Source organism: Carcharhinus amblyrhynchos, chromosome 19, assembly GCF_965287045.1.
Source record: "Carcharhinus amblyrhynchos chromosome 19, sCarAmb.v2.hapA, whole genome shotgun sequence".
NCBI lineage: Eukaryota > Metazoa > Chordata > Chondrichthyes > Carcharhiniformes > Carcharhinidae > Carcharhinus > Carcharhinus amblyrhynchos.
In genome coordinates this window covers 6,361,560-6,386,346 of record NC_137342.1, presented here as the reverse complement: position 1 = coordinate 6,386,346, position 24,787 = coordinate 6,361,560, and the positions used below count along the sequence as shown (strand labels likewise).

The 24,787-nt window shown below is 46.1% G+C and overlaps 1 protein-coding gene across 1 annotated transcript in view; it reads left to right on the top strand.

Moving 5' to 3' along the window:
• lrmp (lymphoid-restricted membrane protein) overlaps positions 1–24,787 on the top strand; it is a 148,204-nt gene that overhangs the window by 8,040 nt on the left and 115,377 nt on the right. Inside the window, exons 3-10 of the mRNA XM_080207195.1 lie at positions 2,274–2,454; positions 8,375–8,448; positions 8,623–8,701; positions 12,659–12,817; positions 16,386–16,503; positions 16,601–16,651; positions 21,014–21,091; positions 24,023–24,079. Coding sequence (XP_080063321.1) covers positions 2,274–2,454; positions 8,375–8,448; positions 8,623–8,701; positions 12,659–12,817; positions 16,386–16,503; positions 16,601–16,651; positions 21,014–21,091; positions 24,023–24,079 — 797 coding nt within the window. The remainder of the gene's footprint in view (positions 1–2,273; positions 2,455–8,374; positions 8,449–8,622; positions 8,702–12,658; positions 12,818–16,385; positions 16,504–16,600; positions 16,652–21,013; positions 21,092–24,022; positions 24,080–24,787) is intronic.

The window sequence follows — 24,787 nt, the reverse complement described above, 5'->3', positions numbered from 1 at the left end:
CCCAGTTGTTTAGTATATTCAACACAGATCAATGGAGGAAATGAAGGGATAATGTTGGGAAGGTGGAGTGCCAGTTGATCAGCTATGATCTTATTGAAAATTGGTGAAGGTTTAGAAGGGGCGAATGGTCAATGTTAGCTCATTTTTCTTATTTTCTTTCATTTGAGGAAACTTAATTGAGATTCTGGTCACCTTACTACCGGAAGGACGTGGAGGCTCTGGAAAGGGTGCAGAGGAGGTTTACCAGGATGTTGCCTGGCATGGAGGGGTTGGGGTACGAGGAAAGGTTGGAGAAACTGGGACTGTTCTCCTTGGAAAGACGGAGATTGAGGGGGGACATGATAGAGGTATATAAGATACTGAAGGGAATAGACAGGGTCAATAGTGAGAGACTGCTCCCTAGATTGGTAACAAATACAAGAGGACATGATTTAAGGGTGAGGGGGGAGAGATATAATTTGGAAGTGAGAGGAAGGTTCTTTACGCAGAGAGTTGTGGGGGTATGGAACGCGCTACCGAGTAGGGTGGTGGAGGCGGGAACGTTGGACTCGTTTAAGGTTCAGTTAGATAGGCACATGAGTGAAACGAGGCTGGAGGGTTATGGTAGGGGTTATTAAATAAGGGTTAGAACCTCGGGAGACACCGGAAAGGCAGGCTTGTGATTAACATTTTTGTCTTTTATTCCGCAGGTGGAGGTCCACCTCGTTGTCAAACGAGGGGCATGCACACGGTGGGTCGTGCGTGGGCTGCTCTTGGAGGTTCCGGGAGTGGCCTAGTACTTCGTGTCGGTGTGTGTGCTTGATCCTGGACCGGTAGAAGGGCGCCGCAACAGCTCGGTGACTAGCACTGCTAGCTGTGCAGATACATGGATTTGGGCCTGTGTCTGTGGGAGTTTGCGCATTCTCCCTGTGGTTGCGTGGGTTTCCTCCGGGCGCTCCGGTTTCCTCCCACACCCCAAAGATGTGCTCTTAGGCTGATTGGTTTTACCAAATTGACACCATTCTCCCCTGAATCTGGCTAAGTCAGGGGTTCTATTCGTAGACACGCAGGGTAGAATAGGTGTAGGGTGATGCGGCGGCGCGGGCTTGTTGGGCCGAAGGGCCTGTTTCCCGTGCTGGGTTGTTCTTTGTTCTTTGAGATGCAATAAACTAGTAAAGGATCAACAGGCTGGCTTTATTCTCTTGAAGGAAAGCTTGAAAGGTGGCCTAATAGAGGCCTTTAACTTTTTTTTTGAAGGTATTAATTGAGCAAACAGAGTGTCTCCACTTATGAGAATTTTAAAACCATCAAAGTAAGATACTCAGCAAGGAAAACTGGAGTCAATGGGTATCGGGATCAAACGCTCCATTGGTTGGAGTCATACCTGGTACATAGGAAGATGATTGTGGAGGGTCAGTCGTCTCAGCTCCAGGGCATCTCTATAGGAGTCCCTTAGGGTAGTTCCCTAGGCCCAACCATCTTCAGCTCTTCGTCAATGACCTTGCCTCTGTAGTAAGGTAAGAAATGCCTGGATGGGGGCAGCTCCAACAACACTTGGGAAGCTTGACACCATTCCAGGACAAAGCAACCCACTTGACTGTCCCCACATTTACAAACATCCACTCCCTCCACCACCAATGCTCAAAAGTAGCAGTGTGTACCATCTACAAGATGCACTGCAGCAATTCACCAAAGATTTTAAGTCAGCATCTTCCAAACCCACGATCACTTCCATCTAGAGGGACAAGGGCAGCAGATATATGGGAACACCACCACCCGCAAGTGCCCCTCACCACCCTGATTTAGAAATATATCACCATTCCTTCACAGCCACTGGCTTTGTTAACCACTAAGGGAATTAAGGGTTATGGGGAGTGGGTGGGAAAGTGGAACTGAACCCACTATCAGATCAGCCAAGATCTTATTGAATGGCGGAGCAGGCTCGAGGGGCTAGATGGCCTACTCCTGCTCCTATTTCTTATGTTCTTGTGGGTCAAAATCCTGGAATTCCCTTCCTAATGGCATTGTGGGTCTCAAAAAATGTGTACGTTGGGGGGATTAGTGGGGTAAATACAAAGGGGGTACAGGGTTAGAATGGGGGTGGGTGGGCCTGTGTTAGACACTCTGGAGAGTGCAGACGTAATGGGCTGGATGGCCTCTCCCTGCACTGTAGGGATTCTATAGCCAATGCTCCAGGTGCAGTCCATGCCATTTAGTTTGACTCTGTGTGACATCTCAGCAAAGTGAAGAATAATCCACGTTATTAAAAGATTGATACCGGTCCCTTTCTGCAGGGAAAGTGGCTGTTTCTATGATTGTGGACTACCTGCGACACACCACGAGCCGTAGCTCTGAGGACAGTGGCCTTGAGGATTTGTGTAACATGTTGGATCCTGATAACAAGGACATCTCTATTGACTTGGGGACTTATCGGGCAGTAATGAAAGAGTGGATTGAAGACTGTAGGAGGAAAAGGTAAGGAATGCAGTTTGTATGACTGGTCTGTGCTGAAAATCTGGTGAATTTGTCCAGCCAGTGGGACACTGGCACAGTGTTTAGCACTGCTGCCTCACAGCGCCAGGGGCTCAGGTTTGATTCCAGTCTTGGGTGTGGAGTTTGCACGTTCTCTCCGTGTCTGGATGCTCTGGTTTCCTCCCAATCTCCAAAGATGGGTAGGTTGGGTGGATTGGCCATGGTGCATTCCCCCCTCGAGTCCAAAATTATGTAGGTTAGGAGGATTCGCCCTAGTAGATGGGGGTTACAGGAATAGGGTAGAGGGGTAGGTCTGGGTCAATGCTCCTTTGGAGTGTTGGTGCAGACTTGAAGAGCTGAATGGCCTCCATCTGCACTGTAAGGATTCTGTGGATTCTATGATCAACAAACGTTTTAAATTCTGTCAGCTGGTACATTTAATGAATCCTGAGGGGGCATCAGAATAGTGGAAGCTGCTGATAATTTGGAAAAAAGAGGATTGACTTGTTCAAGAAAAGTCTTGACTGACTGTCTTTTACTTTCCTGTGTCAGTTGATGCTTTTCCCACTTTATCTGCAAAGCACTTAATATTTAAATTGAGGTGACATTTACCAATTGGCGAAATGTGTCTGTTTGCATGCTATTTTCACCTTCAACATTGTGTTGATGCTCGTTCGAATTGTGCGTTTGTTCTTGTTAAACTTGCTAACCAACCAAATGGACCAAAGTGAATCTTAGTTGTGCGCGTGCGTACACACCAGTTGACAGAAATGTGATTTCCGTTCTGTGGTTTGGCTATTTTTCGTTATCTCGGTTGCCTCAGGCAGGCAATCTAAAGGTCAAGTTGTCTCATTCTCGCCTCACGTACTTCTCCCTAGCTGGTTGCCGGGCCTGGTGACAGATTGATGTAGACAACTGCGTCAAACGTTGTGCATTGTGGGAGGACTTCAGGATGTGGGGAGATGAGCAAACTTGGTTGGCTTAAAATTCCTATAATGTAGTAGTAGTAAATTTACCACTTCGGGGTCAGACTGGGGGTGCAACAATACAGTTTTTTATTTAACGAAGCTTCATGGAGAAAAGGTGCTGGCACTCCGCAGAACTGGGCAGCTACCTTCTCTCAATAATACAATAAGAGCAGTTTATTTTTATACCTTTTTCAGACAATGGATAGTCCGGACATTAGCCGTTTTAACGCATTGTTATAGTTGAGTAGGATTGACAGTTTAACACGTTGTCATATACAGACATTGACATTTAACATTGCATTGTTTCATAGAATGAACATGTTTCCTTTGTTAGTGACTATCAATGACTTAGTTTCGGTCTATACATTAATTGGTTTTCCTGCATTTATGTATCTCCATTCCCATTTATGGTTAATCGCCTTATTGTTCTAGGTCTGTCCTTGTCTTAGAAGTGCCTCAAGCACTCTATGGCTTCCTGCAGTATCTGATTCCTGCATGTTTAAGAACATAAGAACATGAGAACAAGGAGTAGGCCATCTAGTCCTTCGAGCCTGCCCCGCCATTCAATAAGATCATGGCTGATCTGAAGTGGATCAGTTCCACTTTCCTGCTCTCTCCCCATAACCCTTAATTCCCCTGTCTGTCAAAAAGCTATCAACCCGCGTCTTAAATATATTTAGCGAGGTAGCCTCCACCACTTCAATGGGCAGAGAATTCCAGAGATTCACCACCCTTTGAGTGAAGAAGTTCCTCCTCAACTCCATTCTAAACTGCACCCTACCCCCCTAACTTGAGGCTGTGCCCTCTAGTCCTGTTGTCCTTTCTAAGCGGGAAGAATCTCTCTACCTCTACCCTATCCATCCCCTTCATTACCTTGTACGTCTCTAATAAGATCCCCCTCATCCTTCCAAACTCCGAGTACAGACCCAGTCTATTCAGTCTCTCTTCATAGTCCAGCCCCCTCATCTCCGGTATCAGCCTAGTAAACCTTCTCTGCACTCCCTCCAAGGCCAAAATATCCTTCCGCAAGTGCGGCGACCAAAACTGCACACAGTACTCCAGCTGCGGCCTCACCAGTGCCCTGTACAGTTGCAGCAAGACCTCCCTGCTTTTATATTCAATCCTCCTCGCTATAAAGGCCAACATCCCGTTTGCCACCTTGATCACCTGCAGACTGGGTTTTTGCGACTCGTGCACAAGGACCCCCAGGTCCCTCTGCACCGTAGCATGTTGCAGCTTTTCGCCCTTTTAAATAATAATCCCTCCTACTATTATTTCTGCCAAAGTGAATAACCTCACACTTGCTAACATTGTACTCCATCTGTCAGGTCCTCGCCCACTCGCTCAGCCTACCCAGATCCCTCTGCAGACTTTCCACACCCTCCTCACAATTTGCTTTTCCACTCATCTTAGTGTCATCAGCAAATTTTGTTACCCTACACTCAGCCCCCTCCTCCACATCATCTATATAAATGGTAAATATCTGAGGCCCCAGCACCGATCCCTGCGGCACTCCACTAGTTACCAACCGCCAATCCGAATAGCACCCATTGACACCTGCTCTCTGCCTCCTATTAGACAGCCAATCCTCTATCCACGCTAACACCTTACCCCCAACTCCATGCACCCTAACCTCCTGAAGCAACCTTTTGTGAGGCACCTTATCAAACGCATTTTGAAAATCAAGAAACACCACATCCACTGGTTCCCCTCTGTCGACTGCACTAGTCACATCCTCAGAAATCCAATAAATTTGTCAAACGTGACTTCCCCTTAACGAATCAATGCTGCGTCTGCTCGATCAAACCATTCTTCTCTAGATGCCTCGCTATTTTTTCTTTGATGACGGATTCAAGCATTTTTCCAACTACAGACGTTAAACTAACCGGCCTATAATTCACTGCCTTTTGCCTGCTACCCTTTTTAAACAGCGGCGTAACATTAGCCATTTTCCAATCTTCCGGCACTTCCCCGGAATCCAGCAAAGTTTGGTAAATAATCACTAAGGCATCCACTATCACCTCTGCCATTTCCTTCAGAACCCTGGGATGCATTCCATCTGGTCCTGGGGACTTGTCCACCATCAGTCCCGTTAGTCGATCAAGCACTACCTCTCTAGTGACAGTAATCGCATTCAGGCCCTCAACTCCTACCATCCTTCCATCTTTAATATCCGACAAACTATTAGCGTCCTCCTCTGTGAAGACCGAGGCAAAAAACTTATTTAAGGCCTCAGCCATTTCCTCATCTCCCACCACTAAATCCCCCCTCTCATCCTCTAAGGGTCCAACATTCACTGTAACCAGCCTCCTCCTCTTTATATATCTGTAAAAACTCTTACTGTCCTTTTTTATATTTAGTGCTAGTTTAGCTTCATAGTCTATCCTTCCTTTCTTTATCAACTTCTTGGTCAATCTTTGTTGATTTTTAAACCTCTCCCCATCTTCTACTCACCCACTACTTTTAGCCACTCTAAACGCATCAGCTTTTAATTTAATACTCTCCTTTATTTCCTTCGATAACCACTGCTGGTTATCCCTTCTCCTACATTCCTTCTTTACCATCGGAATATATTTCTGCTGAGCACCGAAAAAGATCTCCTTAAAGATCCTCCACTGTTCCTCAGCAGTCCTACCGACCAATCTGCGCCCCCAATCTACATTCGCCAATTCCTCTCTCATCCTATCATGCTCCCCTCTGTTCAAACAGAGGACACAGGTTCGGGAACCCTACTTTCTCATCCTCCATCTGCATCAAAAACTCAACTACACAATGATCGCTCATCCCAAGAGGATCCCTCACAACAAGGTCCCTAATTCTTCCTGCCTCGTTACACAACACCAGATCTAAGATAGCTCGCTCCCTCGTTGGTTCTGTCACACACTGTTCAAGGAAACTATCCCGACAGCATTCCAAGAACTCTTCCTCAAGCCTACCGTGTCCGACATGGGTCAACCAATCAATATGTAGATTAAAATCCCCTATAATTATCGCCGTTCCATTTCTGCACGCATCATTTATTTGCTTGTTTATAGCCTGCCCCACCTCCAAGTTATTATTTGGGGGCCTATAGACCACACCCACCAGCGTCTTCCTCCCCTTACTGTTCCTTATCTCCACCCACAACAATTCCACGTTCTGTTCTTTGGAGCCTATATCTTCCCTTACTACCGCCCTGATATTATCCTTAATCAGCAGAGCTACCGCTCCCCCTTATTCCTCCCATCTATCCTTCCTAAACACTTGATACCCCTGGACATTCAGCTCCCAGTCCCTGTCACCTAGCAACCACGTTTCCATAATGGCCACCAGATCATATCCATTTGTGCTGATCTGCTCCACCAGCTCATTCACTTTGTTCCGAATGTTTCGTGCGTTCAGATAAAGTGTTTTTATCCCAGCCTTTACCTGGATCCTATTTGCAGGAACGCTACCAACCTTTCTCATGCCCCCTACTCCCTTTATTATTGGGACATCCTCAACATTTTCCCGTGTGTGTACCCTCTCTTTTACTTTAGACATTGTAATTTCTCCCACCCCTGCACCCTCCGCGCGCACACACCACCCACACACACACCTCACCCCCACCGCCCCTCCCAAATTAGTTTAAAGCCCTATCTACAGTCCTAGTTATACGATTCGCCAGGACTCTGGTCCCAGCACGGTTCAGACCAACCCCATCCCACCTGCCCCAATACTGATGCCAACGCCCCATAAATTCAAACCCATTCCTCCCACACCAATCCCTGAGCCACCCATTCATCTCCATAATCCTATTTACCCTACGCCCATCTGCGCACGGTTCAGGTACTAATCCAGAGATAACCACCTTGTTGGTTCTGCTTTTTAATTTTATTCCCAGCTTTTCATACTCCCTCTGCAGATCCTTAGTTCCTATTTTGCCAATGTCATTGGCACCCACATGTACCACCACAACGACCGGATTCTCACCCTCCCACTCCAGGTTCCTCTGCAGCCCAGATGAGACATCCTGGACCCGAGCACCAAGCAGACAACACACCCTTCTGTATTCTTTATCCTTGTCACAAAGGACAGTGTCTATGCCCCTAACTACACTGTCCCCAATTACCATTACAATCCTCTTTACTTCTTCTGCTTTGACCTGTGTCTGCACCACTGTACCGTGGGCAGTTTGCTCGTCAACCTTACAGCCCTTTTATTCTTGTCCACACTGGGAGCAAGAACCTCAAACCTGTTGTGCGGATTGAGAGGCTGCAGCCTTTGCATTTTTTTCCCCCCCACCCCCCTTCCTCCCCATTTCCACTCCCCTTCCTTCCTTCCTTAATTATTTAACTTTAAATAATTGTCTGTCCTGCATGTTTTTAGTTTCAAGTAGCTATCTGTGCTAAAAATCAGTGCCTGCTTAATGTCTCTCTCCCAGGTAACTTTTTCTTACATGTCAGGTAGCCACCTTTTGTGATTTTTTTTTTGTCCCCACTATGTTGTAACACTTCTCCTCTTACACATTTGTTGACAACATAACCATCTTTACTCAGTAATGTAAAGCAGAGGAATGAAGGAACTTTCTGATGGCAGCTAAACACCTGAAGCTTATTTGTAAAAGTTGAGTAAAAGCTTAAAAAGATAGGAGTTAGTGTATTCACCTCTGGAGCTGTGGCAGTGTGAATCGATCGGGGGGACATATGTATCTTTACCATAATCGATTTGAGGTGTTTATCTGGAGAGCTAGCCAGAGTAACTGGCTGTCATGTGAGCTTTTTTGTACTACTGGAGCACTAATGGGACAGGACACCCTGGAATTAGTGTGACTTACAAATTAATCCTTATTGGTTCAAAGCTGGGTCCAAGGAATATGGAGTGTGCCATAGAGATTGCTTATTACTGATATAATAATGTAAGTGCTGAAAACTAATCTGACTAATGAACGATGGTTACTTTTAACTGATGCTCTTTTCCATATTGTACATGTACAGTATCCACGAGAAGACAGACGAAGCTATAAATGTTAACGAAGATCACATCCAGCTTTGTGACAGTCTTGTTTCAGGTAACGTCCTCTTTGTGTTAGATTGGTATTTACCATTTTTCATCCTTGTACTTTCCCCTGTATCGTCACAGTGTCACATTTGAGATGTAAGTTTAATTTTACAGCTTTTTTTTCTTTAAGTACGTTGTCTAACATTAGTGTGCACTCATTCAAAATTCCGTCACTTTTTATTAGGAATGAAATCTTCCGACACTACCGATGGAACAGCGGGAAGCTTGGAGGCCCTTGGCGGAGAGACTTCAAAAGGGGAGCTGTAAGCAAAGTATTTAAGTTGAGCTCGCTGTGCGTGGTGTGTGGTTCCTACGTAATTAATCAATAGGAAATATTAAGCTTGCCCACAATTGGCATTTCCTGTAAGTGTTATCGTGTCACATTTATGCCCATCCTACGTTGGCACAACTTGTGTGTCGCTAAGCAAAACACCAGGGTGGATCTTTCATGATGATCGATCTTCTTTTCTCTGCCTTTGCACTCTCTCTCTCTGCCACAATGTCCAATTCTTAATGTAATTCTATATTACTAATTGTTGTCAATGTCTGTAGCATTGAGGATGCATGGGGTAAAGAAATCCAGGGAATTCATAGAAACTAGTAGCAGGAGCAGGCCATTTGGCCCTTTGACCCTGTTCCACCATTCAATATGATCATGGCTGATCCTCCAATCTCAATGCTGTATTGCCACTCCTTTCTCCCCCCCCACCCCATTTACCTTGCGACTGTTAAAATCTAATAAAAAAAAAATCTTTCTTGAATACGTTCGGTGATTTGGCTTCTATATTCTGTGGTAAGGGTTCACTACCCATTGAGTGAAAGAAGGTTTTCTCATCTCATACGAAATAGGAGCAGGAGTAGGCCATCTAGCCCTTCGAGCCTGCCCCGCCATTCAATAAGATCATGGCTGATCTGAAGTGGATCAGCTCCACTTTCCCGCTTTCTCCCCATAACCCTTAATTCCCCTGTCTATCAAAAACCTATCTACCCGTGACTTAAATATATTCAGCGAGGCAGCCTCCACCACTTCAACTGGCAGAGAATTCCAGTGATTCACCACCCTTTGAGTGAAGAAGTTCCTCCTCAACTCTGATCTAAACTGCCCCCCTCCCCCACCTTATCTTGAGGCTGTGCCCTCCTAGTCCTGCTGTCCTTTCTGAGCGGGAAGAATCTCTCTACCTCTACCCTATCCATCCCTTTCATTATCTTATACGTCTCTATAAGATCCTCCACCTGCACCTACCCCCCCCCCCCCCCCCCCCCCACCCCTCCATCCTTCTAAACTCTAATGAGTACAGACCCAGTCTATTTAGTCTCTCTTCATAGTCCAACCCCCTCAACTCCAGTATCAGCCTATTGAACCTCCTCTGCACTCCCTCCAAGGCCAATATATCCTTCTGCAAGTGCAGCGACCAAAACTGCACACAGTACTCCAGCTGCGGCCTCACCAGTGCCCTGTACAGTTGCAGCAAGACCTCCCTACTTTTATATTCTATCACCCTCGCTATAAAGGCCAGCATCCCATTCGCCTTCTTGATCACCTGCAGACTGGGTTTTTGCGACTCGTGCACAAGGACCCCCCGGTCCCTCTGCACCGTCGCCTGCTGCAGCTTTTCGCCATTTAAATAATAATCCCTCCTACTATTAGTCCTACTATCTCAGTCCTCAATGGTCTACCCTGTATTATGAGACTGTCCCCTGATTCTAGATTTCCCAGTAAGAAGTCACACACAACACCAGGGTAAAGTCCAACATGTTTATTTGCAGTATAATTATCCTGGTGTTGTGGGACTTCTTACTGTCCAACGCTGGCATCTCCACATCTAGATTCCCCAACCAGGGAGAACATCCTCCCAGCATCCGGTCTGTCCAGCCCGGTTAGAATTTTATACGTTTCAATCACATCTCCTCCTCGCCCTTCTGAACTCCAGTGATTACAAGCCCAGTCTAACCAATCTCTCGTAGGACAGTCCCAGCCGCCCTGCTATCAGCCCAGTAATTCGCCACTGCACTGGGGATGTGGGATGGTCAGAGGTTTGTGTGACGTGCAAACACAGGTTTTAGACCAAGAAAACAAAACGCTGCAGATACTAGAAACCTGAAATAACTCCAGAAATTGCTGTAAAGATTCAGATCTGGTAGTACCTAGGAGAAAGAAACTGAGATAATGGGCTTAATTTCACCCCACCCCAGCTCTGTTATGGCAAGTGGGAGATGGTGACATAAACAGGATGAGTGGTCAGCCCCCACCACCTTTTTGAGCTTACCCCATTATACCCTGGGTGGGCAGGTACTGAACGCGTCAGACTGTCTGCCCTAATGTGAAATAAATAATTTAAAAGGCAATTAGCCTACTTAGCAAGCCTATTGACCTGGATAGCGTGCTGCCCGTGCCATCATGCTTTTGGCATGGACAGGCAGGCAGAGGTTTTTTTTTTGTGTGGCCTGGATGAAAACCTACAGAGGGTGCCCAGTGTACATCAGGGATGCCCTCTTCCTCACATAAGAACATAAATAGGAGCAGGAGTAGGCCATCCAGCCCTTCGAGCCTGCCCCGCCATTCAATAAGATCATGGCTGATCTGTCGTGGCTCAGTTCCACTTTCCCGCTTTCTCCTCCTAACCCTTAATCCCTATCAACCCGCATCTTAAATATATTTAGCGAGGCAGCCTCCACCACTTCAACGGGCAGAGAATTCCAGAGATTCACCACCCTTTGAGTGAAGAAGTTCCTCCTCAACTCCGTTCTAAACCGCCCCCCCCTTTATCTTGAGGCTGTGCCCCCTAGTCCTACTGTCCTTTCTGAGCGGGAAGAGTCTCTCCACCTCTATCCTATCCATCCCATTCAACATCTTATACGTCTCAATGAGATCTCCCCTCATTCTTCTAAACTCTAACGAGTACAAGCCTAGTTTATTCAGCCTCTCCTCATAGTTCAACCCCTTCGACTCACTGCCTGCCCTTTAAAAACCTGCCCATCCCACTGCCCCTTGTTGGATCGCTTCCTGCCTGAAAAGCCCAGGACTGGCCATCGCTCTCCTTTCTACAGCCCTGGCACTCCTGGAACTCAGTAAAAAGTCTGACAACACCAGGTCGGCATTCCCACATCACTCCTGGAACTGGCAGCTCATCAATAAAAATCCAAGTAAAGTCAATAGGGACTCAACATTATTTAGTAGGCTGTTAATATAGGCAACAGAGGATCCTACGCCCAATGTTTAATTCTCTGTCCCCCTCTGTCCCCCTCTGTCCCCCTCTGTCCCCCTCTGTCCCCCTCTGTCCCCCTCTGTCCCCCTCTGTCCCCCTCTGTCCCCCTCTGTCCCCCTCTGTCCCCCTCTGTCCCCCTCTGTCCCCCTCTGTCCCCCTCTGTCCCCCTCTGTCCCCCTCTGTCCCCCTCTGTCCCCCTCTGTCCCCCTCTGTCCCCCTCTGTCCCCACCCCAACCTGTATTTTGAATAGCTCAGTAGAATCTTGGTTTTTAAGCTCTGAGTACCTCCTGATGTTAGCATGACCCCTCCTCCCTGCTCCAGCTACTGGGGTAAATTTTTCAGTGTCCTTTGCAACAAACTTCCTCCACTTGATAACCTGAATGGACTTCCATTAGCAAGGTGCCCACTGGTGATTCCATAACTTTTAACTCTTCATGAGCCTTATTTCTCCAAACTGGGAATCTAGCCTTACCAGCGCTCTGTGGAAATAACTGTGAAGCTGTTATGTCTAAAGACTCAAAAATGGTTCGTTTATTGTCATTTGGGGAAAGGGTCCAACAGGGTGGGATTTGCTGGCCGTGCTCACCCCAAGACTGGGAAATCCCACCCAAGGTCAACAGAACTTTGTATGGTCTGTTCCCCGGCTGCTATGGTTCCTGTGGTGGGTGGGATGGGAAATCTCCACTCCAGTTGAGCCCATAAGTGACTCCTGCCCCATGCAAATGTAGTTAACCCTTAGTTACCTTCTGAAGCTGCCAAGCAAGCCAGTCGTGTATCAAACAGATCGAGATGTCTCACCCTCATTGTCTTAGGGTATCTAAGATTGGGCAATGAATTTTGACCTTGCCTGTGATCCCAAGGGTTGAATACAAAAAAAAGACCCAGATGATATGCTAGAGTCATTATGGCAGAGAAAGAGGCCACTCTACCCGTTGAGTTGATGCAGGCTCCCTGTAGAGCAATTCAGTTGGGAATTAAGCTCGTGGAACAACTTTGAAATTCTTTCCAATGCAGTGAGATGTCGGATTTAATCTCGTCCATTGCTGATCTCCAGTTCCACCACCACAAGCTTCAGGAGCAGAATCAGAAGTTACGATTGGCGGTGGACGCCACGGAAGAAAATAACAATCGGCTAATTGAGGAAAATGAGCAGTTGCTCAGTCAGGTGAAAAGGTGAGGAGGGAGAGCCAGTTTAAAAAGAACAATCTAAGACCTTTTCCAGTTTAAAACATCTTTTATTTTTCTATTAAATGTATTATTCATGCAATTCCTGTATTTTAATTTCCTCCGATTGCTGTTCAATAATTTACCACTAGGCCAACTATTCCGGCACACTCCCTGCTGCCCTCCGACTATTCCAGCACACTCCTTCCAGCCTCCACTCTTTCCCTCAACAAGCCTGAGGTCTTCCAAAACTCTGTTCCACCTCTCACCACGTGCTGTTTGCCCACCACCCCTGGGCTCGCTGGCACTCATTAAATGATACCTTTGTTTTGAAAGCATCCTTGCTGCCCAATTCCTCAGTTCTGGAATTCTCTCCCGCCACTGCCCTTTCCTCCTTCTAAGGCACACAGTAAAATTCACCCCGCACTTGTCCTTGTATCCCATTTTGAAGGGGAGACAGTGGGCTAGTGACAGTGTCACTGGACTAGTAATCCAAACACCCAGGCTAATGTCCTAATGACACAGATTCAAATCTCACCATAGCAGCTGGTTGAATTTAAGTTCAGTTAATAAATATGCAATTAAAACCAGCGTAGGTAATGGTGACCATGAAATTCTTGTTGCAAAGACCTATCTCATTCACTGATTTCCTTTTTTAGAGAAGGAAATCTGCCTCCTTATCCAGTCTGGCCAACGTGACTCCAGATCCATAGTGATGTGGTTGACTCTTAACTGTCCTCACAAGCCAGGCAGTTGAAGAGAATTAGGGATGGGCAATAAATACTGGCATTGGAAAACGGCTGATGTTACGCCGCTGTTTAAAAAGGGTAGCAGGCAAAAGGCAGGAAATTATAGGCCGGTTAGTTTAACATCTGTTGTAGGAAAAATGCTTGAATCCATCATCAAAGAAGAAATAGCGAGGCATCTTGAGAAGAATTGTTTGATAGAGCAGACGCAGCACGGATTCGTTAAGGAGAAGTCGTGTCTGACGAATTTATTGGAATTCAATGAGGATGTGTCTAGTGCGGTGGATAGACGGGAACCAGTGGATGTGGTGTTTCTCAATTTTCAGAAGGCGTTTGATAAGGTGCTGCACAAAAGGTTGTTACAGAAGGTTAGGGGGCATGGAGTTGGGGGTAAGGTGTTAGCGTGGATAGAGGATTGGTTGTCAAATAGGAGGCAGAGAGTGGGTGTCAATGGGTGCTATTCAGATTGGCGGTTCGTGACTTGTGGAGTGCCCCAGGGATCGGTGCTGGGGCCTCAGCTATTTACCATTTATATAGATGATCTGGAAGAGGGAGCCGAGTGTATGGTGTCAAAATTTGCTGATGACACAAAGATAGCAAATTGTGCGGAGGGTGTGGAAAGTCTGCAGAGCGATCTAGATGGGCTGTGCGAGTGGGCGAGGACCTGGCAGATGGAATACGATGCTGGCAAGTGTGAGGTTATCCACTTTGGCAGGAATAATAGTAGGAAGGACTACTACTTACAGGGCGAAAAGCTGCAGCATGCTACGGTGCAGAGGGACCTGGGGGTCCTTGTGCGTGAGTTGCAAAAACCCAGCCTACAGGTGCAGCAGGTGGTCAGGAAGGCAAATGGGATGCTGGCCTTCATAGCGAGGGGGATTGAATATAAAAGTGGGGAGGTCTTGCTGCAACTGTACAGGGCACTGGTGATGCTGCAGCTGGAGTACTGTGTGCAGTTTTGGTCACCGCACTTACGCAAGGATATTTTGGCCTTGGAGGGAGTGCAGAGGAGGTTCACTAGGCTGATACCGGAGTTGAGGGGATTGAGCTATGAGGAGAGGCTGAATAGACTAGGCTTGTACTCGTTAGAGTTTAGAAGGATGAAGGGGGATCTTATTGAGACGTATAAGATGATGAAAGGCATGGATAGGGTAGAGGTGGAGAGGTTCTTCCCGCTCAGAAAGGACAGCAGGACTAGAGGGCACAGCCTCAAGATAAAGGGGGGGCAGTTTAGATCAGAGTTGAGGAGGAACTTCTTCACTCAAAGGGTGGTGAATCTCTGGAATTCTCTGCCCCTTGAAGTGGTGGAGGCTACCTCGCTGAATATATTTAAGATGCGGGTAGATAGGTTTTTTGTAGGCAAGGGAATTAAGGGTTATGGGGAGAAAGCGGGAAAGTGGAACTGATCCACTTCAGATCAGCCATGATCTTATTGAATGGTGGGGCAGGCTCGAGGGGCTAGATGGCCGACTCCTGCTCCTATTTCTTATGTTGGCAGCGACTCCCAACAACAGAATTTAAAAAGTTGAGGTTCCTTGTCAAATTTTGTTTGTTAATCTTGTGAAGCAGTTTGGATACTTTGTTCTACTGAAGGTGCTATAGAAATGGAATTTGTTGCTTTCCAACTGCAACAATATCAAGATGCTGTTTCCTGATAGTAAGTGGAGTATGACCCTTGGGTGCCCACTTACACATTATGAAGAGTTTAAGGTACCTCTTCCAATTTGTGGCTTTAAAGGGCACCACTGAAATGACTTGTTGGACTCACTTTTAAGAAAGAAATGGCTTGTGTTTATATGATGCCCCTCATGATCTTGGGGCAATCGAGAAAGATTTCTACATATCTCATGGAAGAATATGGGAAATGTGACTGCTAGGTCCCCAAAAACACCAATGAGATGGTCATCAGATAATGCGATTGTTATTGAAGGGATAAATATTGACCAGTTAACTGAGGAGAACTCCCCTGCTCATCTATAAAGCAGTGCTGTAAAACCTCTTACCACCACCCTCCACCACCCTTCCTGAGAGGGCTAATGGTTTTAAAGCCTCATCATAAAGACAGCATCTCTGACAGTGCAGCACTCCCTTGTTACTGAAAGGGAGTGGCACTCTACGTAATGAGCTGACATCTCTTGTTGTGGGAATGCGGCCCTCCAGAATTCAAGATGAGTGCTAACAATAAGCCACGCTGATCCTTCTGCTGCTAACTCGCCAAGATTCCTAAGGCAGCACCTTCTAAACCCATGACCGCTGCCATCTAGAAGGACAAGGGCAGCAGATACTTGGGGAACACCACCATCTGGAGGTTCTTCCCCCAAGTCTCTCACCATCCTTGGAAGTATATCGCTGTTCCTTCACTGGGTCAAAATCTTGGAATTCCCTCCCTAACAGCAATGTTGGTGTGCCTACACATCTCAGCCATTCAACAAGACAGCTCAGTGCCACCTTCTGAAGGGTAACTAGCGATGGGCAGTAAATGCTGACCTAGCACTCGCACCCACATCCCGTAAAAATGACTAATGTCACTAACATTTCTGTTGGAGAAGGCGATTGGGAATGTGTGCTTTTTGTTCTTTATTGGGAGAGACAGGGAATATTATGGTTTGGGCTTCCCCGTTTCATTTTCCCTATCCATCCATTTCCTTCTATTCCTGCTCAATCCCACAACCGATGTAAAATTATGAATGAAGACCCATTTCTATCCATCTTTGACACTTTGCATGAGCAAAAATTGTACTTCTCTAGAAACACCACAGGAGATTGGCCATGTTTCCAATCCCACCAGCAACAGATCCTCAAAGTGTTTCTTCTCTCTCTAACCTGCACAGTGCTCAGCAGTCCATTTTAATAGAAAAGTCTTTGAAAGAAGACCTTGAAGATTTGAAGGCACAGATATGCACTTTACAAGACAGCAACAAGAGGCTTCTCCTTCAGAATAAACAAGAGGTAATTCTTGCATTGAACAAGTCTCACTGGATGGTTGTCAAGTTTAGATAGGTTCCATGACTGAATGTTTGACATCCAATTTTTATATTATTTTCAGACAAAGGACAACCAGGCCCTAATCCAGACAATTGCCTCACTCCAGGAAGAGGTGGGAAATTTATCTTTGCTTTTTTTTTAAATGCTTTACAGCACCCCTGAATTTTATGATTTTGGTGCAGAAGATGTGCTGGTTAGGTGCATTGGCTAAGTTCTCCCTCAGTGTACCCGAACAGGCGCTGGAGTGTGGTGACTAGGGGGTTTTCACAGTAGCTTCATTGCAGTTACTGTGAAAATGAGAGGGTGGGGGTGCCTTGGGAACTTGGCCTCAGAAGGCAGAAGAGGTCAGGGGTCATTAAGTATTTTTGAGGAGGGTGTCGATCGTTGATAGGCGAGGGCATTGGAAGTAAATGGGAACTCGAGACAATCAGAAGAGCCATAATCTTACTGGATATTGGAGCAAGTTTGAAGGGCTGAATGGCCTGCTTCTGCTCCTGTTTCATATGAATGTGTGTATGTTTGGGTAAGTTACTTGTGATGCTCATAAATTTTTAAAAAAATAAAATTCAGGATAACCTATTAGCGTGGATCAAAAATTTGGCGGAAAATGGAGATTATGCATAAATGTCTCTGTCTGACGAGATGTGACAAGTAGAGTCCCACAGGAGTCTGTGTGATAACCTCCACCTCTTACAATTTACAGCAGTGACTGAGAAGTGAAGGCATAGTCACTAAATTTGCTGATGACAGAGATAGATAAGAAAGTATGCTGTGAAGAGGACATGGGGAGGTTGTAGACTGATATATAGGCTGGTTGAGTGAGTGGGCAAAAATGTAGGTGGAGGTTAATGTGGTATAACGCAAAGGCACTCACTTTGACAGGGAGCTTGGTATTACTTGATTGGAAAGCAGCTGCAGAATTCTGAGTTGTGGAGGGATCTGGGTGTTCTAGTGCATGAGTCACAAAAACTTAGCATGCAGGTACAGCAAGTAATTAAGAAGGCTAATGGAATTATTATGAAAGGAACTGGAACACAATTGAAGCACAACATCCTTACTTTTACGCAGAGTATTGGTGAGACCACATCTCTCTCATTGTGCGCAGTTTAGGTTTCCTTAATTAAGGAAGAATATAAATGCATTGGATTCCAAGGAGTTTATGCATTGAGGTTCCAAGGAATTTACTAGATTGATCCCTGGGTTGTCTTAGGTTATGCAGACGGGACTTGTTTCCATTGGAGTTTAGAGGACTGACTAGATTGATGTATATGAAACTCTTGTGGAAAGGATCTTTTCTCTTGTGGGTGAGTTCAGAGCTGGTGGGCACTGTTTTAAAATTAGGGATCGTCCTTATAAGAGCAGAATTGAGGAGAAATTGTTTTCGGAGAGCTGTGCGCCTTTGGAACTTGGCCTCCGAAGACAGGGGAGGCCAAGGATCATTAAACATTTTTGAGAAGGCGTTGGATTTTTGTTGGACAAAGGGATCTTAGGTTATTGGAGGTAAATTGGACTGTGGAACGCAACACAATCAGAACAGCCATGTAGATGGTGGTTACGCTTACTGAATAGTGGAGCCAGCTTGAAGGGCTGATTGACCTGCTTCTGCTCCTGTTCCACATGAATGCGTGTATTCCTGGAGTATATTGGTGCAGCAAGGTCAAAGCCTGAGGTATCGTGTGATGGGTTGTTTGGGTAGGATTCGGTCAAGTCAAGAGCCCAGTGGTTGAATAGGAGCCATTGTCTTTGTCGTTAGCTGGAAGGGTATGATGTTCGCCTTCTAGATTTCCAAAGACATTACGATACACTTTGTGCAGGCAGAGCCATTGTCTAACACAGCCAGATTAACATATTTCAGTAGTTTGGAGCACGTTTCACCCCTTCAACTAGTTTTAAAAATAGATCCTAATTCTTTTGGAGAATCCTAGCGTTTTACAGCTCTGAGACAGATTTTTCAGCCTGTGTCAGCAGTGTGCATCAAAATAGTATCAGACCCAAATTTCCTTCTTTTTTTTAAGTTGATTTGTGAGACGTGGGTGTCACTGGCTAAGCCAGCATTTATTGCCCATCCCTAGTTGCTCCTTGAGAAGGTGGTGGCCTTATCGAATCGCTGCAGTCCGTGTGCTGTGGGTTGACCTGCAATGCCGTTAGGGAGGGAGATCCAGGATTTTGACCCAGCGACTGCAAAGAAACAGTGTTCAGCACTGTTTTGTGACTCCCCCGATTATTGAAGCAGTCCGTGTTCGAACACAACAAGATCTGGACAATATCCAGGCTTGGGCTGACAAGCGGCAAGTAACGTTCACGCCAGGCAATGGCCATCACCAATAAGAGACTCTAACCACCTCCCCTTTGACATTCAATGGTATAACCATCATTGGATCCCACATTCTTGGGGTTACCATTGACTAGAAACTCAACTGAACTTGCCACAAACACAGTAGCTACAAGAGCAGGTCAGAGGCAAGGAATACATCCATGTCACAAAAGGTTGCTACAGAAGGTTAGGGGGCATGGAGTTGGGGGTAAGGTGTTAGCGTGGATAGAGGATTGGCTGTCTAATAGGAAGCAGAGAGTTGGTATCAGTGGGTGCTATTCTGATTGGCGGTTGGTGACTAGTGGAGTGCCGCAGGGATCGGTGCTGGGGCCTCAACTGTTTACCATTTACATAGATGATCCGGAGGAGGGGGCTGAGTGTCGGGCGACGAAATTTGCTGATGACACAAAGATGAGTGGAAAAGCAAACTGTGTGGAAAGACGGCAGAGGGATCTGGGTAGGCTGAGCAAGTGGACGGGGACCTGGCAGATGGAGTACAATGTTAGCAAGTGTGAGGTTATCCACTTTGGCAGAAATAATAGTAGGAGGGATTACTATTTAAAGGGCGAAAAGCTGCAGCATGCTACGGTGCAGAGGGACCTGGGGGTCCTTGTGCATGAGTTGCAAAAACCCAGTCTGCAGGTGCTGCAGGTGATCAAGAAGGCTAATGGGATGCTGGCCTTTATAGCAAGGGGGATAGAATATAAAAGCAGTGGGGTTTTGCTGCAACTGTACAGGGCACTGGTGAGGCCGCAGCTGGAGTACTGTGTGCAGGTTTGGTCGCCGCACTTGCGCAAGGATATTTTGGCCTTGGAGGGAGTGCAGAGGAGGTTCACTAGGCTGATACTGGAGATGAGGGGGTTGGCCTACGAAGAGAGACGAAATAGACTGGGTCTGTACTCGTTGGAGTTTAGAAGGATGAGGGGGGATCTTATAGAGACGTATAAGATAATGAAGGGGATGGATAGGGTAGAGGTAGAGAGATTCTTCCTGCTCAGAAAGGACAACAGGACTAGAGATAAGGGGGGGACAGTTTGGATTGAGTTGAGGAGAAACTTCTTCACTCAAAGGGTGGTGAGTCTTTGGAATTCTCTGCCCGTTGAAGTGGTGGAGGCTGCCTCGCTGAATATATTTAAGTCACGGGTAGATAGATTTCTGATAGACAGGGGAATTAAGGGGAGAAAGCGGGAAAGTGGAACTGATCCACTTCAGATCAGCCATGATCTTATTGAAGGGCGGGACAGGCTCGAAGGGCTAGATGGCCTACTCCTGCTCCTATTTCTTATGTCAGTAGATTATTATATGTGTATATATATTTATTTTTGCTTTTAATGGACAATATTTGAACAAGGCCAGCAATTTTACTGAGTGAGTGATTTCCCTCCCTTACCCATCGCAAACAAATATTTTTGTCGGATGACCATTATATGTTTTCAACTGACTGGATATCTTTAAGCTGAAGACTGGCAGCAACCAATTTGAGTGGAATTATTAGAATGTGAGTCTCTACAGCCAATCTGCTATTCAAGTTTTTAAAGGTGCAGACAATGTGAGCGGAGATAGCATTAACATAGATTAAAGAGATGTGTATTATCTCCAGACTCGCATCCTAATCAGTATTCTGTAAACGGTCTGTACCTTTATGCCCTGTGTCTGATCAGAACTCTCCACTCACCTGACGAAGGAACAGCATTCCGAAAGCTAGTGGCGTTTACTATCAAATAAACCTGTTGGACTTTTAACCTGGTGTTGTGAGACATCTTACTGTGTTTACCCCAGTCCAACGCCGGCATCTCCACGTCAATCGTGGACTTAGCCAGCTTCTGAATCTGGTATTAAAGTAACACGTCCAGGGTAAGTCCCCTGTTTAGCCCAATGTGTCCTGCCCAAGTCTCCACCTCGAACTCAGGGTTAGAGATATTTGCGGATGGTCAGGGGCAGCAGGGAATCAGCAGCCCATTGGCAAGTTTGTGTTTCCAGCCATCAGGATTTCCATCTGATCCTCGCGCGCATCTCCCAACACAACCTGTCTCCGATCGATCAACCAGAAGGCAAATTTGGGATGTTCTAACTGTTTGACAGATTACTACCCGATCTTGATCTTCCCCAATTGGGGAAAAATAATTGTTCTTGGAAATAATTTTTGTTCCTCTGTTTCAGAATCTAAAAAATGCCATTGATATTGAAGCCCTCCATGGGAGAATCGCTGCACTCTGCGATGAGAAAACCAAACTCCAGGTATGTTATTAATGGGCCCCTTAACTGGTAAATCTGATTGCTTTAAATTTATGTATTATTAATGTCACAAGTAGGCTTACATTAACACTGCAACGAAGTTACTGTGAAAATCTCCCAGTTGCCACGCTCTGACGCCTGTGTGGGTACACTGAGGGAGAATTTAGCATGGCCAATGTGCCTAACTGGTACGTCTTTCAGACTGAGAGGAAACCAGAGCACTCGGAGAAAACCCATGCAGACACAGGGAGAATGTGCAAACTCCGCTCAGACAGTGTCCCAAGTCAGGAATCGAACCTTGCTTCCCGGCGCTGTGAGGCTAACCACTGTGCCACTTACAGGTCATTGCAGGTTCCTGGCAAGTCGTTTTGGAACTCTACATGAATCTACAATCATGATACGGGCCATCTCTTTTCAAAACTTCAGGAAAGTTGGCCCAAAGACAGTAGGAATATTCTGTCCTTTGAGTGCAGATATATTATCGGGAGCCATTCAGTTGCAATGTTACTGATCTACAGGCGGCACGGTAGCACAGCTGCTTCACAGCTCCAGGGTCCTGGGTTCGATTCCCGGCTCGGGTCACTGTCTGTGTGGAGTTTGCACATTCTCCTCGTGTCTGCGTGGGTTTCCTCCGGGTGCTCCGGTTTCCTCCCACAGTCTGAATGACGTGTGGGTTAGGTTGATTGGCCATGCTAAGAAATTGCCCCTTAGTGTCCAGGGATGTGTAGGTTAGAGGGATTAGTGGGTATAATATGTAGGGATATGGGGGTAGGGCCTGGGTGGGATAGTGTTCGGTGCAGACTTGATGGGCCGAAGGGCCTCTCTCTGCACTGTAGGGTTCAATTGCTCTATGTAGGGTTCTATCTATTTACCTTGAGACATTAATATCCTGGAATAACTAAAGTCTGTCCACCACGCTCAGCATTGTCGAGCAGCTTTTTGGGTGGAGCATGGGGAGAGTTTCAGATTTCACTTTTTACTAGTGGAATAAGGGTGGCACAATGGTCAGCGCTAACTCACAGCACCAGGGACCCAGGTTCGATTCCCGGCTTGGGTCACTGTCTGTGTGGAGATCGCACATTCATTGTTTTCTGACAATCGACACCGGTTTCACGGTCAATATTAGATTATTAATTCCAGATACATATTATCTTGAATTCAAGTTCCACCATCTGCTGTGGTGGGATTTGAACCCGGGTCCCCAGAACATTAGTTGAGTTTCTGGATTTAATGGTCTAACAATAATACCACTAGGCCATTGTCATCCCATGGAGCCTAAGGATAATAAAATAGAGTGAAAAGTAAGATGTATTACTGAATAATAAATACAGGGTACCTGCAATAAGCTTCTTTTTGACATGTTCACCATGAAACTTGCAAACAACTAGATTTCAAGCGCTACAGTTCAGAGGTTCAAAAAAGTGGGGTTTTCGTTAGAATCCCCACAGTGCAGAAGGAGGCCATTTGGCCCATCCAGTCTGCACTGACCACAATCCCATCCGGGCACTATTCCCGTAAAACCCCTACCACTAAAAAATAATGCCACTGACACTAGGGTCAATTCAGCTTGGCCAACCTAACCCGCGCATCTTTGGACTGTGGGAGGAAACCCACACAGACATGGGGAGAATGTGCAGCCTCCACGCAGAGAGTCACCCAAGGCCGGAATTGAACCTGGGTCCTTAGCGGTGTGAAGCAGCAGTGCTAACCACTGTGCCACCATCTCGCCCCAGTGTACCTAAAGTTTTGAGGTTGGTTGTTGGATTTGAAATCAACCTGGAGCACAAGAGTGAGGGCCAAACTGGTGGGTCAATCGGGGAGTCTCTTGCTTTGTACTGTGCCAGGCGTGCCAGTTCCTCTGGGACTCCTAGTGTACGCTGCTAACTGAGAGCACTCTGTATGCTGCTGTCAGACTTGTAAATAAAGGGACTTCCACCTCTGAGGACTCGTTACAGTGAGTTCACTGTTTACGTGCTTCCCGTGATCTTCTACGCTGGTCCATCTTCAATTCATCCAAGTTGGGCACATCCCACACTTGGATCCCGCCAGTCGAACGGATTTGGGAAGGTTCTTCAAGTTCCCTGCTTATTTCCCCAGCCATGCAGGCAGGTTTGGAGTATGTTGCAGGTTAAAAGATATTTGATTTTGCTGAAACGGATGCATACCAATTAAAATATAAATAAATTGGAATTAGTTACTGTGACTTCAAATTGGGTTTGCTGAGAATTTGCTAACTTTCGCTGATTAACCATTTTCAGTTGCATTAGTGAAACTGCTGAGTTTAAATGGATACTGGTACCTGGTGAAGTATTTTGCATTGCTGATTATGCAAATAACTTGCATGGAAACTGAAGCTTGGCCACGGCAATGCACTATTTTTCAGATGTGCACCTGGAGCAGAAAACCAAGCCTGGTGCTTATCAAAGCTGCTATTTCTTTTCGCACAATGTAAATCTTCTGTGGTATACTTTTGCTTCTCTGGGGTTTACCAGCAGATTTGTTCTAGGGTGCATATTATACCTAAAGCAAGAGCAGGTTTTGCAGTATTCAGGTGACGCGTTATTGAATATAAAATTAAATTTATATTGTGAGTTTCCTTTTGATTTGATTTATTGTCACGTAATGAAAAGTATTGTTTCTCGTGCGCTTATACAGACAAAGCATACTGTTTATGGGAAAGGAGAGAGTGCAGAATGTAGTGTTACAGTGATAGCTAGGGTGTAGAGAAAGATCAACTTAATACAAGGCAAGTCCATTCAAATGTCTGATGACAGCAGGGAAGAAGCTGCTCTTGAGTCGGTCGGTGCGTGACCTCAGACTTTTGTATTTTTTTTTCCCCAATGGAAGAAGGTGGAAGAGAGAATGTCCAGGAGGTGCGTTTGGGGATGATGTGATATTGATCAAGCTTTTGATTTGTTGGTTTTCTTTCCTCAGATGCAGTTAACTGACCTCGACAGTCTCTTGCACGGCAAAGATGCAGTTTTATTTGAGGTTTGTGAGTTGGCTTTGCCCAGTCTGTTTGTACAGCTTGTTTCAAATCTGCATAGCAAAGCCTGTCTAATCGAGCAGGTCAGGGTGGTGGTTCTCATTGGGTATTTTTTTTTGGACATGTTGTAGTATCTGGATGTGATTGATTTTATGTACAAATTCTCACTTATCCTCTAATTTTTGATGGGGATTATTTAAACAATGAATTGCTTTTTAACTCCAGTGTATGGTGTACCGGAGTACAGTGATTGCCTTGTAGCTGCTCCCCCCCCATCCCTCCAATAAAAGAGATCAATTAATCTAAATCATTTAAGCCCATCGTTAAGTCAGTTCCAGACCCTTCAATCAGCCAGGGACGCACGTTCCCAGTGCTGCCATTGGTTCTATGAGAAAATGGGCACACGTGAGCAGTTACGCATCAGTTGTCCAGAATTGCCAACTGCCCTTGGGCAATGGTGCCACGCTTGGGGCCATCCAACAAATCGCTAACTTTTGGTTACGACTCACACTCATGGGGTCAGAGTGGCAGGAGAGGGGACTGGCAGGGGGCAGTGGGGATGGTGGAGAGCAGTCCTGGAGTCGGGGAGGGGAGTCAGGTGGGAAGGGCAGTTAGTGGGGTCCCGTTGGGGGGGGGGAGGTGCACGCGGCCTCAAGTCAAGTTGGGCAAGATTGGAGGGAACCCAATGTGTAGCATGCAGAATTGGACAGTTG